The sequence below is a fragment of the Cydia splendana genome, chromosome 10 (genome assembly GCF_910591565.1).
Source record: "Cydia splendana chromosome 10, ilCydSple1.2, whole genome shotgun sequence".
NCBI lineage: Eukaryota > Metazoa > Arthropoda > Insecta > Lepidoptera > Tortricidae > Cydia > Cydia splendana.
The window spans coordinates 4,423,459-4,440,275 of record NC_085969.1 but is presented as its reverse complement, the minus strand read 5'-3'; the positions used below and the strand labels follow the sequence as shown (position 1 = coordinate 4,440,275).

At 37.4% G+C, this 16,817-nt stretch overlaps 1 protein-coding gene across 2 annotated transcripts in view; it reads left to right on the top strand.

Moving 5' to 3' along the window:
- LOC134794174 (serine proteinase stubble-like) overlaps positions 1-16,817 on the top strand; it is a 219,436-nt gene that overhangs the window by 30,134 nt on the left and 172,485 nt on the right. For both annotated transcript variants that reach the window (XM_063765896.1, XM_063765895.1), the window contains exon 2: positions 11,870-11,949. In XM_063765896.1, coding sequence (XP_063621966.1) covers positions 11,931-11,949 — 19 coding nt within the window. In that variant the 5' untranslated portion in view covers positions 11,870-11,930. The remainder of the gene's footprint in view (positions 1-11,869; positions 11,950-16,817) is intronic.

Genomic DNA, 16,817 nt, shown 5'->3' with positions numbered 1-16,817 from the left:
TCCTAAAGGCGCGATTTTTGCTCTAAAGACTCATTTGCTGACCTCTTCAAACATTTTTTTACTTCTGTTTTGTTCTCTCTTTGCTTATCATTGTAATATTGAGTCCACCCCATACATGCCCCATCCCAAGCACGTTCGCTATTCATTCGACCTAAAATTATGTGATACTACCTACACATTATGCGTTGGAGACCGGCTCTAATCTAAAGGCCCAGTCATGGGTCTCATAGCATGTTGCAGAGAGCCGAGTGGCAATGTTGAGCTCTCTTAAAATGAGAGGTTTGTTCTTTTAGCTGTCCAAGGTATACGCAGCATTTTACGCCAACACCATTCTCAAAAGTGTCAATATGTACCGCATTACACTTTTTGAGTTCCCTGTAACGCACCGCCGCGTTAAGTTCTGGACGTAAAGGGTCCACCACTTTTCCTGCCAAGCGATGATTCACCCCACTTTATATTCTTTTTCGGATGCATCTGCACCAAAGACAAGGCGTAAAATATACACAGAATGATACCACAAAAGCGTATCATAAGGTACTTACCTTGTGAGAGGTGATCATCGAGCGCCAACATGCTATAATTCACAATTATATGACCAAAACTATGACTAGTAACGTAATTATTTGAATAATAGGTATACACATTCATGCCTCACTTTTTCACATTAACCGTTATCTAAATTTGACTGTAGTGTAATTAATAGCAAGTAAATACGTTTGTTTATTAAAACACAATGAAAAACTTAAAGAAATTGGAATAAAAACATTAATTACGTTTTTATAAAAATGCGTCAAAATCGCTATCGCGCACGAATTTCACCCAAATTACATGTGTCCACTCTCAGATGCACCTGCCGGGCTACTAAGGGAGCTGCCATACAAAGACGAATGCTATAGCATCTCCGTCACAGAAAGGGGGGGCAAGTTGGAGACGTCACAGGATAATTTTTAATTTCGATAAAACTATGTAATATGACAGTACGCATTATTTGACTCTGGTGACTGGTAGAGGAAAAGTTGGTGAATAATATTATACTGTGGTTAAGCGGATTGATAAGCATTTCAACGAATAGATTTAAAACGAATAACGGATGCAATAGCAGGCGCGTCACCAGGAGGAGTGCAAAAACGGATGCTAATATGCAATCCGCGTCCGCGAACGTGTTAACTTAGTAAGTTTTATTATGTTTGTTTATTCTTACGTTGTGGTAAAAATGTGGATGTGTGTGTGTAATTAGGGATTAAGTAATTCAATAATATTAATTGTCAAATAAGTAATATGTACTATTGCCTCGAAGTGGGTGTTTATGCCCATATATTTTGCTGAGTACCTAAACGGCGCGTTCAATGCATCAGCATAAAATATTTATAAAATATTGAAATAAAATGATCTATAATATTTATTATACTTAATTATTTAGTCCTAACAAAATTTGCTGTCTATTATGTTACTCACGGTGCGATGAGATAGTTAATTTAATAGCAAAAACCCCGCAAAAAACACATGCATTCTGAAATTTAGAATACCTACGTACATAAAAACATATGAATAAATAAGTAATTTATCAAGAAATACTAAAGCTGTTACTGTTTCGCTGTGACAACCCTACATTTTCGTTTAAAAGGTGTCCCGTATAGCCGTCTAGCCTCTTTTTGCAGTACAATGTATTTGAAGCGTTACAGTAAGACGAGTGCTATACGTGCACAGTTAAGGTCAAAAATATATATTTGAAGAGGGACAAAAACGTGAACGATTTTATTTTTATTTTCAAGGTCAGAAGATTGCTCAGGTATTTTTTTTTGTAACTTGATCGTACATAATGTATTACGTGTGGTACCTACACTACAGTCGCTATCAGATATATCGATGCGGTCAAGGTGTTCACAAATATCTGAACAAAGCCTCTATTATTAAGACGTTACAGTGCAGGTTTAGATATTTTTGAGCAGCTTCGCCGTTCCGATATATCGGATGGCGATTGTACAACAAAACCGGACAAGTGCGAGTCGGACTCGCCCACCGAGGGTTCCGTACTTTTTAGTATTTGTTGTTATAGCGGCAACAGAAATACATCATCTGTGAAAATTTCAACTGTCTATCACGGTTCATGAGATACAGCCTGGTGACAGACGGACAGACAGACGGACGGACAGTGGAGTCTTAGTAATAGGATCCCGTTTTTACCCTTTGGGTACGGAACCCTAAAAATGGGCTCTGTGAATGTAGAGCATTCTTAATAAACTGTATCCTTAATTAATCATTAGGACTATCTCGGCGACCCTGCCTACGAAGCCTGAGGTCAAATCTTACACAAATCAACCTACCCTCAAACTACAATATAGTATACTTATATACCTAGATAATTTCATGCTTAGATACATAGAAAACATCCATACATCACGAACAAAATATATTCTTGATAAATTTACACACAAATAAATGGCCTTTCCGGGCTTTGAATCCGGTACCTACCTTCATAAGCAGGGTCACTACCGTCTAGGCCAGACAGGTCCTCAAAAATTTGGCACAAGATTATTTTTTCATAAGATATAGTTGTGTGGCAACCCTACCAGCGCTCGTATTAATGAGTGTCACGTACAGTTATCTAAGCGCGCGCTCGCACTCTGTACCGGAATAATTGAAATCGCCTGGATTGTGGGCCGCAATCATAGATGGTTATCGCGCGCTAATTATGTGGTGTATCGCTGGCTTTGTGATATCTGTGTGTTACGGCAGACGTAACATTGTATGGTCAGCAGCAGAAGTTGCTAAGCGGGCCAGGTGTTCAAAATGATCTTGACGCGACTTTATTGTTAAGAGAATAAGAGTGTGTCAAGGTAATTTTGGTGTGTCGAGGGCTATGCTCGGAGTTTCTCTGCGTGATCGAATCAGAAATGAGGAGATCCGTAGACGAACTAAAGTCACCGACATAGCCCACCGGATTAGCAAGCTAAAGTGGCAATGGGCGGGCCACATTGCACGCAGAGAAGATGGCCGATGGGGTCGAAAAGTGCTCGAGTGGAGACCACGGACTAGCAAGCGCAGCGTAGGACGTCCACCCGCAAGATGGACAGACGACCTTGTTAAGGTCGCCGGAGGACGCTGGATGCGGGTCGCTTCCCACCGGTACGAATGGAGGTCCAAGGGGGAGGCCTATGTTCAGCAGTGGACGTCTTATGGCTGAGATGATGATGAAGGTAATTTTGAACATCTCGCCCGCTTAGCAACTTATGCTGCTTCTGTACGGTCAAGGTTTAATTTCTGTACCATTTAGTATCTTGTCACAGTGTCAATAGTATGAGATCTCCAGCGTCACTGTGTGTATGTTTGTCAATGTGACAAATGTGTACACACATAAGCTGTAGGTATTCGGGAAATTCCGAAATGTATAGTTAATGTAAAAGTCGGGAAATTGCAAAAGATCAAAAATGGATTCTAAAATGATGGAATTATGAAGATTTTCGGAACTAGCGTGGCAATAGTCAGAAATACCCATACATTGTATGTGCCTACATTATATGTAAGTCAAATTTCTTGACTTAGCGTCCCAAGTAACATTTTAGTCCTATAATTTTAGTTTTTATCGCTAAAAGCTTGTATAGACGTCGTATTAAGGTTTCAGAGATGACCACCTGTCGTATAAAAGCGCTTGGCAACACCTTTTTGCTCTATAGGCTTATACAGCTAATATATTCTATAAGCAATTGATGTAAAGGTTTACATCATCATTTTATAGAGCCGTTACAGGCGTGTACTATAACAGGTTCAAATATAATCACTATAGAGCAATATTACTGTATAATAGTATTTGGAATCACTTTTATGCAACTAATTTGCGCTATTAAGGTTCCCTGCCAAGCCGCTATAGTTTTGTGTTTTAATAGTGACAAAAACCCAACTACACAACGATTTTAGGATATAGTGGCTTTAGAGATGACTGCTATAGTACATAATACTTTAGTAGTTTGCGCTATTAAGGTTCCCTGCAAGCCGCTATAGTTTTGTGTTTTAACAGTGAGAAAAACCCAACTATACAACGATTTTAGGATATAGTGGCTTTAGAGATCACTGCTATAGTACATAATACTTTAGTAGTTTGCGCTATTAAGGTTCCCTGCAAGCCGCTATAGTTTTGTGTTTAAACAGTGACAAAAACCCAACTATACAACGATTATAGGATATAGTGGCTTTAGAGATCACTGCTATAGTACATAATACTTTAGTAGTCATATGAACACTATTATAGAACTGTTTTGCTCTATAGTAGCGTTTTTGGGACATATTTATAGCGTTAAAAAGCGCTTTAGTAGTTTTTAAATCCCTATTATATCTCATCGCTGTAAACGTCACAATGACTCTTTTATATCACAAAACTGTTGTATAGTGGTTTTGTTTTTTCTTTTAAAAGACAACAGCGTTATAGCTGAGTTTTTATGTCTTTTATAAACCGAGTTAGATACATAAAGGTAGAAAACGACTACTTGTAAATGATCAATTTGATCTGTAATGGCTACTTATATCTTGCTTATATAAGTTCAGGCCTAAGCCACATAGTGTGGTTCCGTACAAAATATTTTTATATTTTAATGAATTGATAAAAAAGACCCCAGTGATATTAGTGATTGTAGGTGAGATTTATCATCAATGATTTAATACAAGCATAAAATCGTGACGGTTTAGATATTTATCGACATCCATTATTAGCACATTTTTTTACCAATCTCATTGAAAAAGGAAACAACAGTAATGACTACATCTAAATTAAAAAAAAATCCTATATCTTTCTAAAGAGTTTGTAGGTGCAACTGGGTCACAGCAAAATTCTTTTGGAACCCTAATTTTAATCATGATGGCGGTGAATATTTCGTCCTAAGTTCTATAGTTAGCCTATAAAAGCGTCGGATTTACTTCTTGGCTGTATAGTAGTAACTATGGTGAATATCATAATATTTTATTAAATTATTTTATTAAAAACATAAATAAATCGAGGGGGCATTTAAAATTCCTCATTAACCTAATACTATTCTAACGGTAAAACTTCCGTCCCATATACTTTTTGCACTAAAGACCGAATTATTCGACATCTAAATGGCGCATATTAATATAACGTCTTTATTTATCACCATTTTACTTAGTACCGTTTTTGTGAAGTAAACACACAACAAGTAGTAAAGGAACTATGAATTCTACAATAGTATAAAAAAGCACTATAATAGAATTTCAAATACTACTATAGTATAAAACAAGCACTATAATGGAATCTCAAATGCTACTATAGTATAAATTAACACTATAATGGCGTTTCTGACAACAAATTAGCACAAGAGTCATGCATTACATCACTTTTATAGACCTAAAACGTCACGGCTGACACTGCTACAGGTCTACTATATCACTGAATGGCACTAAAGATGCGCCATTTCGGCTTTATACAACCTTCTTAGGTCTTTTATAGGACCTTAGGTGGTATTTAGGAAACGTTCTATTGACCACTATAGTACCACAAATTGTTACTTGGGGTGGAACTAGCCGACATTTTGAAATAGTCAGAAATACCCGAATACATTGTATGCCTACATTCAATGTAAGTCATTAACTCATTACATGTAAGTAAAAGTATGTAAGTCAAATTTCTTGGCTTAACTTATTGGTTAACTTTTAAACGGTGAGGTGGGCTTAAAATTCGCCTACACATACATATACTGTAACTATGTTGTCGACGTCTTTCAAATTCATAGCGCCTTTTAGTTTTAGGAAAGCGCAATTTCCGCAAGGACTCTAATTCCCCGGTCTCTTAATTTAACTTCATAAATCCCCTCTTCATTTTCTGAGAAAATGACAATTTTTTCTTGATTATACATTTCGTTTTTTTGTAACCTGAACATTCACAGCTACAATGACAGAAACAAGATTTGCTCAACTTTAAAATTACTACTAAGAAATACAATTAAATCATTCAAAAATGAACCTTAAGTCGACGAGTTAAAGGCAAACCGTAAGCATTATATTTTTGGTATACACATTGTAACAATATGTATATCCAACTTTATAATACATAGGTGCTCGCGCAGTTGTTCTATCACCGAAAAGGAAAAACTTGTTAGCCGAGTATCGGGTCAGAACTAGTCAGAAGGGTCGTACAAATTCACTTTTTGTCTTGATTGTGTAAGGGATTGCTATCGCAAACTCTATGATTTTGATAACAATTAGGTACACATAAGTTGTGGAAAATTTCCAAAAATTTCAGGAAAATTCTAGGTATAGGAAATAAAGGCTTCTTTCAATCTTGGAAATGGAGAATTTCGATCCCCAAACAAAAATGTATACCTACATTTCTCGAAAAATTTCGCAGATTTGGAAACTTCCGAACCGAACCGAAACCGAAGACACATAATAACAATATAACGGAGTATTAGATTTTTACATTTATATACTTTATATGAATATGTGTATGCCTAGCAACAATCACATTTATCAGGAAACGATAGTTTTATTATAAAAGTAGAAATGTGTTTATGCATATGCAGACATGTCGTGCGCAGATATACGAGTATGTATAGGTACCATACCATCACCATTTAGGGTCCTAGCTAAATTGGTTGTTCAACACTTACGCTATAGAGTTTCCAATTTAGCGAGAACACTAAATGGCATAACAATCCCGTGTGGTGACTGTACTCAAACATTTCCGTACTGGCGTGACCGTCGTGTGAAAATGCATGCTCCTTACTCAACAAGAGATATGAAGTCCATAGCGATAGCAATATAAACACCATAATAAGGCAATTGCAGGGTGTCTCGAAACTACTAACTCAATCAGTCCCGGCGAAGTGGAAATCACCCAAATTGGGAATGTGTCGCTAATATGTTTGACTTCTATGGCTTCGAAGTTCTGTGTTACGTACCGTCTCAATATGGCGGGAAACTAAATAAAATGTACTAACCAAATTGGGGTGGGCAACTGTCAAAGGTTTTTTATAGATAGCGCCAGAATGATCACGTGGCAACTTAATATAATAATTTGTATGATTTCCCGTATACTAACGGTCAACTGCATGTTTTGCCAATAATTTAAAAAATAAGATAAATGTGGCTAATTCCGTCATAGGGACTATTCCGTCCACGAGCGTATATTTCTTTGATTTTCTATCTTAGAAAAAAAAACCATTTGCTTTATTGCTGAAACTAAAAGCAAGTGGACGGAATAGCTCTATGACGGAATTAGCCACATTGATTGATCTTAAACTTTCTAAACGCTACGTTTTATAGATAGCAGAAGGACTTCGTATGTCTAATACAAAACATAATAAAAAGTTTATTCTTGTAAGTTAACATCGTACGAGGACAAAAGTCGATTCAATTTTCATTCCTTCAACGCTTTACTAGAAGAAGTGGACCTTACATCGTAAACCTAATTTGGTTCATACGCTTCACTGGGTTCGTAATTTCTGAATCATATGAATGTTCTGTATCAAAATGTTCAAATATATCAAGCATACACTACTTGAACAAGTAGCCCTTATATTGTAAGCCTATAATTTGGTTCATACGCCCCTGTGATTCGAGGATTCATCATAAGGGCAGGGTGACATAACCCACAGAGTTATGAGGGCCCGTCTGACTTTGAACGACCTTCGTACATTATTAGAATAGTCTCGGTCGTTATACTCGTGTAGAATTTTTTCTCTTCAATTGGCATGAGGCAGGGATTGGATTGGTGAAGGAAAACATCGTGAGAAAACCGGACTAATCCCAATAAGGCCTAGTTTACCCTCTGGGTTGTAAGGTCAGATGGCAGTCGCTTTTGTAAAAACTAGTGCCTACGCCAAATCTGGGATTAGTTGCCAAGCGGACCCCCGGCTCCCATGAGCCGTGGCAAAATGCCGGGACAATACGAGGAAAATGATGAACTGGCATGCGGCTAAATTATAAAATAAATAAATTAAATGACTTAAATTAAAAAGTGTAGCAAGTAGAGTCGGTCTAAGCTAACTCTGCATTAAATTTGCAATGACAGTGTGGAAATATCATCGTTGATGTCAAATATCTATGAAAATATGACGCTTATAAAGACACTTTACATCACAGTACCTTAGCTCGGTCTCTAAGCAGTTTCAAACGGGTAACCACACCTATACTGTAACAAATAATGCGCAAAATACAAATACTTAAAAAGTAAATGTAATAATCGGGCAAAAGAATATTGACAAGGATCTGTCATCACCTCATCACTTGAGTTCTCGAACACCTAAATGTAGCTGATTCAGGTTTTTTTTATTGATGCATTGTGGGTTCGCGACAAACAAACACACGTACGAAATCCATTAACGATTTTCATGTTGTTTACGCGCTTCTTAGCCATCATCATTACACTAATAAAACATTTTTGACAGTGACTGTACCCGGCCTAGGTCAATAAATGTGACGTTATCTATGAAAAGGGACCTTATTGTCGATGGCGCTTACGCCATTATTAACGATGCTCCGATATAAATACAATAACGCGCGACGCTGTGCGGCGTAAGCGCCATCGACAATAAGGTCCCTTTTCATAGATAATGCCCCAAATGGCTTTTAAAGCAGCCGTTGACCCCTTTGTACTTTCTGCGTAGCACAGTCGCGCTAAAAAGTGCAATTTAGTACTTTGCGGCTTTAAGGCGGAGTGGTTCGGTTTAGTTTCGATGTAAAAAGAAAGGTTGGTTAAGTGCCGTTTAGAGTTTATTTTAGACGTTATTACAAATATTACATACGTAATTTAAAACTCATTATTTAAAAAATGATTTGACACTTAATATGATACAACCACTTCATTAAAACTATCCTGGAGGGGCGGATAGGACGCAAGCGGGGTAGAGAAAAACCCAGACGCAGCTTTTTACAGCAAGTGAAAGAAAAAGTAGGGGTCGTGTCGTATCAAAAGGTCAAACACATGGCGCAATATAGGGAAAGCTGGAAGATACTCTACCGACGAGTAAACAACTCTAAGTTTATGATGATGATGATTTAGAAAATGTAAGGTACATTCAAATCAAACGTCGCGTTCGTTGGAACAGATGCTGTGAGTTCGAGTCCTACGTTGACAACGGTCGTTTACAATTATTTATTATTATACCGGGTGTGGCCTGTAACACGAGCAAAGAATTAAAACATAGATTGTACTCCTCAAACGGTGACACTTTTATTCAACAACTTTTAAAAATTATGACTTATTTAGACTCCCTAGTTTTCATACAAAATAAATATTATCTTCAATGGACGCCATCGCCACGCCATATCATTGTGATTGACGTTGCTTGTCACGCCTTAAACATAACAAAATTCGCAATACATTGCGTCTTAGAATAAACTTTAAAGTGTATTAAAAATCAAACCACAAGTTATTTTTAAAAGTCGCTGAACAAATGTTGGTCAGTATGAGGAGTACAGCCTACAGTTTAATTTTTTGCTCATGTTACAGGCCACACCCGGTAGAATTTGGAACTAGCTATTATTCAATAATATTTCAATATAAATATTTTTTAATACCTATGTGTGATTTGAAAAAAAAAAGCAAACCAAGTTGATTTATGTAGCGTCTTTATAATGCAGGAAGCTTGTCGGCAAGAACATGCATTTGCATAAATAAAAAGGTCATTAAAACCACACTGGAGGCATCTATTGATACGAATGATACAAGCAGATAGGCTTAATAGGCGTGTTATTATAAGTTATAAATCAGATGTAAATGATAAATGCATGTAATATACCTATAAGTAGTACAAATTAAATGTATGTCGAGTGCCATTATGAACTAAATATCTTAAATTGTATACCAATTTACATACAAACGTAATAATGTTATTTATTTTATAATCATGGATTAAGCCCTTGTCCTAATTCTACTGTTGTTGTTAATTTTATAATTAGCTATCGCGTATTTTGTTTTTATTAAATCATCCATTAAGTATTGGCCACTGTATTGTACGATTTCCACCGACCGGCTTGAGTCGCGCCGCGCCGGAGCGCATTTTCAATGTGTGACAGAAGTGATGGAGTCCGACCGGAGCCGTCCGCGTCCGCGAGGAGCCGATCGGCTTGCGGCCGTACAAACTGTGAAATGCGCGCCGACTAGGCCCGTTCGGTGGGAATCATACTATGGTGAAATTTGTATAGACAGTAGTTATAAGAAACATGTAAGGTAAACGTACTAGTGCTCGACATGCTAATGCCCAATAGATGACACCTTGCTGTCACCTCTATTGACCACGACTTAAGTTTCAAGATGACATGTACTGGGACCGCGTCGAGCACCAGTAGGTACGTTTACCTTACCTACCGTGTTTGCCCAAATTCACATAAAAACATGACCTTATTACTATTGAATACGGTGCAATGATCTAAGCACATTTAAAGGCGATAACATGCTAATATATCTTCCTTGTTAACTGGACTGTTAAAGGATGAATGACTTTTTTGCGTCTATTCATTGAAAAGTATTGAATCACGTTTTTATAAAAGGTAACGTTATATGATAGTAATTGACGTTAACTGTCGAAGAGTGAGTATTAAAATGGCCTAGAATTAATGATGTGGTTATACATGAAAGGTTGCAATATGATTAATGGTGTTTATCAGAACCGTTGTAGGTTTTTTTGCTAAATAACGTTATTCACTTTTTAACTTTGTTAACCGTCTGAGACCCAGAAGCAATTGTTTTGTTTTTGAAATTAGTTACACAATAAAAGGTCAAAATAGATTATGGAATATGTACAAAAAATTGTACGCAGGGACATAGGAGGATAAAATACCGTAATTGTAATTATAGTCCAAAAGCTCATGTGGTAAAAATAACTCCTATTTCTTCGTTCGGGTGTGACAATTATTTAAAAGTCGAAGTTCTAAGGCAAAATATTTTCAAGTGGAAGAAATATGACTCAGACAAAATTAAAAACAAGATTGGTAATATAACACTTTAAACTCTCGCGTTTTGTACACATATTTAATTACACAAACGGGTCTACCGCGATATAATTTCATTGTTTTTACCTTTAATTCCGTCTGACTGACGTCAGTCTTTCCGTGACCACAGCTGGTGCAACTCAGCTGAAACGTCGGAATTAAAGGTAAAAACAATGAAATTATATCGCGGTAGACCCGTTTGTGTAATTAAATAAGATTGGTAATAATACTTAATTATGGATTGAATTTGTAGTACTGGACTATACAATACAATACTCTTTATTGCACACCTCACATAGTACTACACTAGTGCTATACTACTACTATGGACATGGACTATAGTTGGACGATTTACGGTACCTTTACAAAGTTTAGTATTCTAATGAACCGAGTCAGGAAACTTCAGGTGTTCAAACTTTTATATGAATACCTAGGGGAACTTCTTTGGCGTCCCTACATATTAAAGTTATTAAATTTCTAGTTGTTAGGGTTCCGTACCCAAAGAGTAAAACTATTACTAAGACTCCGCTGTCCCTCCGTCCGTCCGTCCGTCCGTCCGTCCGTCCGTCCGTCCGTCCGTCCGTCCGTCCGTTCGTCTGTCACCAGGCTGTATCTCACGAACCGTGGTAGCTAGACAGTTGAAATTTTCACAGATGATGTATTTCTGTTGCCGCTATAACAACAAATACTAAAAACAGAATAAAATAAAGATTTAAGGGGGCTCCCATACAACAAACGTGATTTTTGACCGAAGTTAAGCAACGTCGGGCGGGGTCAGTAGGTACTTGGATGGGTGACCGTTTTTTTTGCCGTTTTTTGCTTTATGGTACGGAACCCTTCGTGCGCGAGTCCGACTCGCACTTGCCCGGTTTTTTGTTATGTTTTCTTACCTTATATTATTTTATTTATATGATTTTCTTTGTTGTTGCAGGGTGCGTGTGTAGCAGGCGCGCCGCGTGCGGTGATGCGCCGCGAGCGCCCGGGACCGACACATGAATGCCCGCGCACCAGGTTTGTACACCAAGTGATCTCAATTAATTTCCTTTAAAAAAACAGTACCGGAACCAGGTAATCTCGATTAACACATTACAAATACAATACATACAATTCTTCATTGCTCACCAATATCATAAGAAACATGACATACAAATTAAAATAGGGAGCTAGAGGAGCTGGTTGCGATGCCTAATATAATTGGCGAGATCAAAGCCACACGACTCCGCTGGCTTGGTCACCTGGAGAGGATGGGGAAGGATCGTGCTGTGAGAAGAGCGTATGTGAGGCACCCGGGCGGAAAATATCCGTCTGAACGTCCCAGCTGATACCGCTGGACTGACGAAGCCCAAAAAGACCTGTCCACCCTCGGAATACCCAACTGGCGTGAAGTGGCGCAGAACGGGGCAGAGGGGCGCTCTCTTGTGTCAGATTAAAATTGACTATAAACTTTATACTTTTTCAGTTCCTTAATACATACCAATAAAGAAAAGCACTTATTTACTTTGTAATTACAAAATAAATGGACTATCATCACGCGCACTTAAAAATAAAATGATAACCCCTTTTACGACATAGAGTACCATCCATAGACTCCGTTTCATATAGAATTCTCACAAAGACAGGACGTAGGTCCTTGTTTACTACATTCAAATTTCAATTCGCTGTGTATCAATGCTAAAAGAGAACAATTTGAAGATGGTGAAGATGATACGTTACGTTTTGTTTTAGAAAAATGATAGTGAGTATATAATAACACGTAATAATAAATTTGTAAAAGACGTATGAGTAAGAAGAATATTCTTTAAAAAATGTTGTTAATGTATTTTTGGGCTACCTTGGTATACCAGTGGTCCGCGGACTACTTGTTAACAACAACGAGGGGTCAAGTAACAATTGTATATATAAAATGCCAATCGAAACTTCAATATGTAGAAATCATGATCAAGATACTTTTCGTTCTCATTCTCATATCATACTTTGTTACTTTTCGATGGCTTGGCGTTTATCGATAGTGAATTGTCGTCCTGGCACCTATTTCACCAACTTGACAATTGACACCAGAAATTGACAATTTTCTATACATTTCTAGGTACCCAGTAACGACGGTAAATAGCGTGAATGTTTGCTGGACCCGCAAAGTACGGTGAATTGTCAATGACAGGCGCCAATTGTCAGCGTAGCGAAACAGGGGCCTACCTGATCTACTGGGCAAGTGGTCTGTGTTTTACAGCAATTTAAAATTCATGCAGCATCCACAGCAAGTTAATTAGCACTTGTGGACAAACTCATTACTCACTCCCGAGCGGTGGGTAACGCGTAATTAAATGCGGGTTGGTAACCGGGGCAGTCGGTCATCGCGAATATTTGCATTTTTCGCGCGTACATTATTCATGTAGTGAAAGTGATTTGTTTTATATGATGAAAGTTTATTGGCTTTATAATTAAGTCTAATTCTAGTCCTGGATTTGAAGAGTTTGATACCTCAAGTATGAAAGGTCGTATGTAAAGCTCCCACGCATCAATTTCGGTGCGGTTACAACTAAGAGCGGCTTCACATTATCGTTTTTAGGGTTCCGTACCGTAAGGGTAAAAACGGGACCCTATTACTAAGACTCCATTGTCCGTCTGTCCGTCCGTTCATCTGTCTGTCACCAGGCTGTATCACATTGAACTGTGATAGATAGATAGAACTAGACAGTTGAAATTTTCACACATGATGTATTTCTGTAGCCGCTATAACAAGAAATACGAGAATATTACCGGTCTGGCCTAGTGGGTAGTGACCCTGCCTATGACGCCGATGGTCCCGGGTTCGAATCCTGGTAAGGGCATTTATTTGTATGAAAATACAGATATTTATTCCTGAGTCATGGTTGTTTTCTATGTATTTAAGTATTTATATATTATATATATCGTTGTCTGAGTACCCACAACACAAGCTTTCTTGAGCTTACCGTGGGGCTTAGTCAATTTGTGTAAAAAATGTCCTTAATATTTATTTATTTATTTTATTTATTCACACTTACCTGGGTCATTCTCCAGATTTGTGCCTGAGTCTAAACTCCGTCTAACCATACTAAATATATGACAAGTTTGACGGCGTTGAGTCTGACCGCAGTCCTATAATTTTGAGAACGACCCACCTATCTGCATTTTAATTTATTTGCTCACTGAAGCCCATACGCTTCGCCAGTGTGTTCCCAAAAATCAAAGGGACCGTTACCGAATTATTGCTGCCCTAATAACCGTAACACGTTTTCGGTAACTCGATATACTTTGTAGTTGTCACCGGTTACCGGTAAGCACCGGTAAACATGCTTTAAAAATACTCTTCGTGCTCGAATAGTTCGTCTTTATTTAAAAATAGGCTGGAAAAATCAGTTTTATGATAAAGTGCATACCATACAAGTGCATACAAGTACCAACATTTTATTTTTAACATCTATTAGCAGGTGCTATAGGTACATTTATAAATGATTTTATACTAAATCTAATACATTTGGAAGAGCAATTCTTGTTTATTTATATATTTCGGGGATCTCGAAAACAGCTCTAACGATTTCGATGAAATTTGCTATATGGGGGTTTCCTGAGGGCGATTAATCGAACTAGCTAATAGGTCTTATCTCTGGGAAAACGTGCATTTTATGTTTTCCGAGCAAAGCTCGGTCCCCCTGATATTATAATAATAAATGTCAACCGAAAATAACTAATGTATAGGCACCTCAGTTATGCACATACAATACAATAACTTTGGTAAATTAACATACTTACATTTTTTTGATGCACAAAAGTTAGGATCTAGTTGTGCATTTCAAGTACATTTTAGTAGAATTCTGTCCGTCGAGGGAAGAGAAATATGACGGGATATTTTACTCCCAGCTTTACATTTATAACGAGTTTCAACCGCATTTGCTTCTGACATGTTGGAAAGGGCTAAAATATCACAGTTTTTACGAATGTTTTGCAAAAATGTTTAAAACTGTAACATGCGTCTGCATGAATCGTGTTTTGTGTTTTATATAAATAATATCGAGATGACAAAACAAATTGTAATCAAAATCTTTATATGTATATGCTTATTTTATTGAACATAATATTGATTTCACCCCTTTAGTAGGTACAGCCAGGGTTCAGCATCAGCTCTATCTTGGGTACTGCGTTCCCAAGTGCTCATCAAGATGTAACGGATGACCAAAATAGCGTGGGCCTATGTTGCACCAAACCTGAGTTCCACTAGGTATAGCCAGGGTTTCTTATATACATGAATATAAAGTTAAATTTCTGACAAGAAACTTAAATACTGTAAGGGCGTAACTTAATCAAATCATTTTATGATGATGAATAATACAAAGTAAAAATCTTCATGGTAACATAATTATCAAAAATGTAGGGTCATGACTCTATTCTACGCTAAGGGTGCGTCCAGACCTAGAAAATACGCCGCGAGCGCGCACACAATAATAAGTAAAACATATTATGTTTACTGTCATTCCGCGACTTTACTTATTAGCGCTATGAAAAATAGAGTGTATGGAAAATTTGCTACGCGGAATTAACGATTTTGGGGAAAAAATCTATACACTCGAAAAATATTTCTGGGGACAATCTCAGTCAGACTAATTTAAGCTTGTAGGTACTATGGATACTAGGTAACTATTTAAACATACATAATTCTTTAGATAAATACCTACATACTTAAGTACTTAGGTCAGTGGTGGGCAAAGTACGGCCCGCTGGCCAGGTCCGGCCCGCGAAAGATTTTATATGGCCCGCCGCCGGTCAATTAAAAAAAATGTATAATATGGCCAGCAATATAATAAAAATGCATTTTTGCTGTAAATCTGGCCCTCCTCTGAAATTCCTTCAAGTTTTGGCCCCTCGTGAAGAAAGTTTGCCCACCACTGACTTAGGTACTTACATACATTGATAACAATGATAACATCTATAACTCAGGTACAACTATTCGAGATAAACACACAAATAAATGCCCTTACCGGGATTCAAACCCGCCCCGTGCTTCGTAGGCAGGGTCACTACCTACTAGGCTTAAAGGCCGTCAATATCTGCAAGGCTCTCATAAGAAGCGCAATCTAAAACAAACTTGCCGCTCATTCGCCGTCTGGACGCACCTAAGGTTACAGAGAAAAAACTGCCGCGTATACGCTGTCTAGACGCACCATAAGGTTACAGAGAAAGTGTGTTTAAGGGCAAATTCGTCCATCACAATACTTTCCGTTCCGGTGGCCTGTCAACGCCGGAACGTGTGTTACACGACTATTGTAACAGACATAATAATGGCTGATAGCGGCTCCGGACCAGCCCTAATAAAAAGTGAAAACACACGGACAATATAATAGTAAGTAGGTTGTAAGGCTTGGCGCATATGGGCAACGACGACAGGTTTCTGAGAGTGATTTTTAGGTTTTTTTAGTATAATAAAATTAAGAGTGACTAGTTTTGTGTATATTTAAGTCTTATTTTTAACCAACTTCATAAAAAGAAGAAGGTTATCAATTCGATCGTATTTATTATTATTTTTTGTATCTTACCTCAGAACTCCGTCATATGTGTGAACTGATTAGGATAAGTATTTTTTGTTCAAAAGTATATAGGTACATATAAGTTGGTCCCATTTTTGTTCAATTCAGTCCTGCTGATGGGACCTATAAGGAATTAAGGGAATATATATTATTATGCTTTTACTTATATTGCTTACCAATTTGATATCAAGTGAAGTTATAACTACCTTTGTGATTGTCTATATTGACGATTCTTTTACATAGGTGATAGTTTTCTATAGTTATTTCTTTTTATTAATGATTATTGTTATTAATTTCATGCTCGATATTGATTTAAGACATGTTTTTACTTCGTTACCA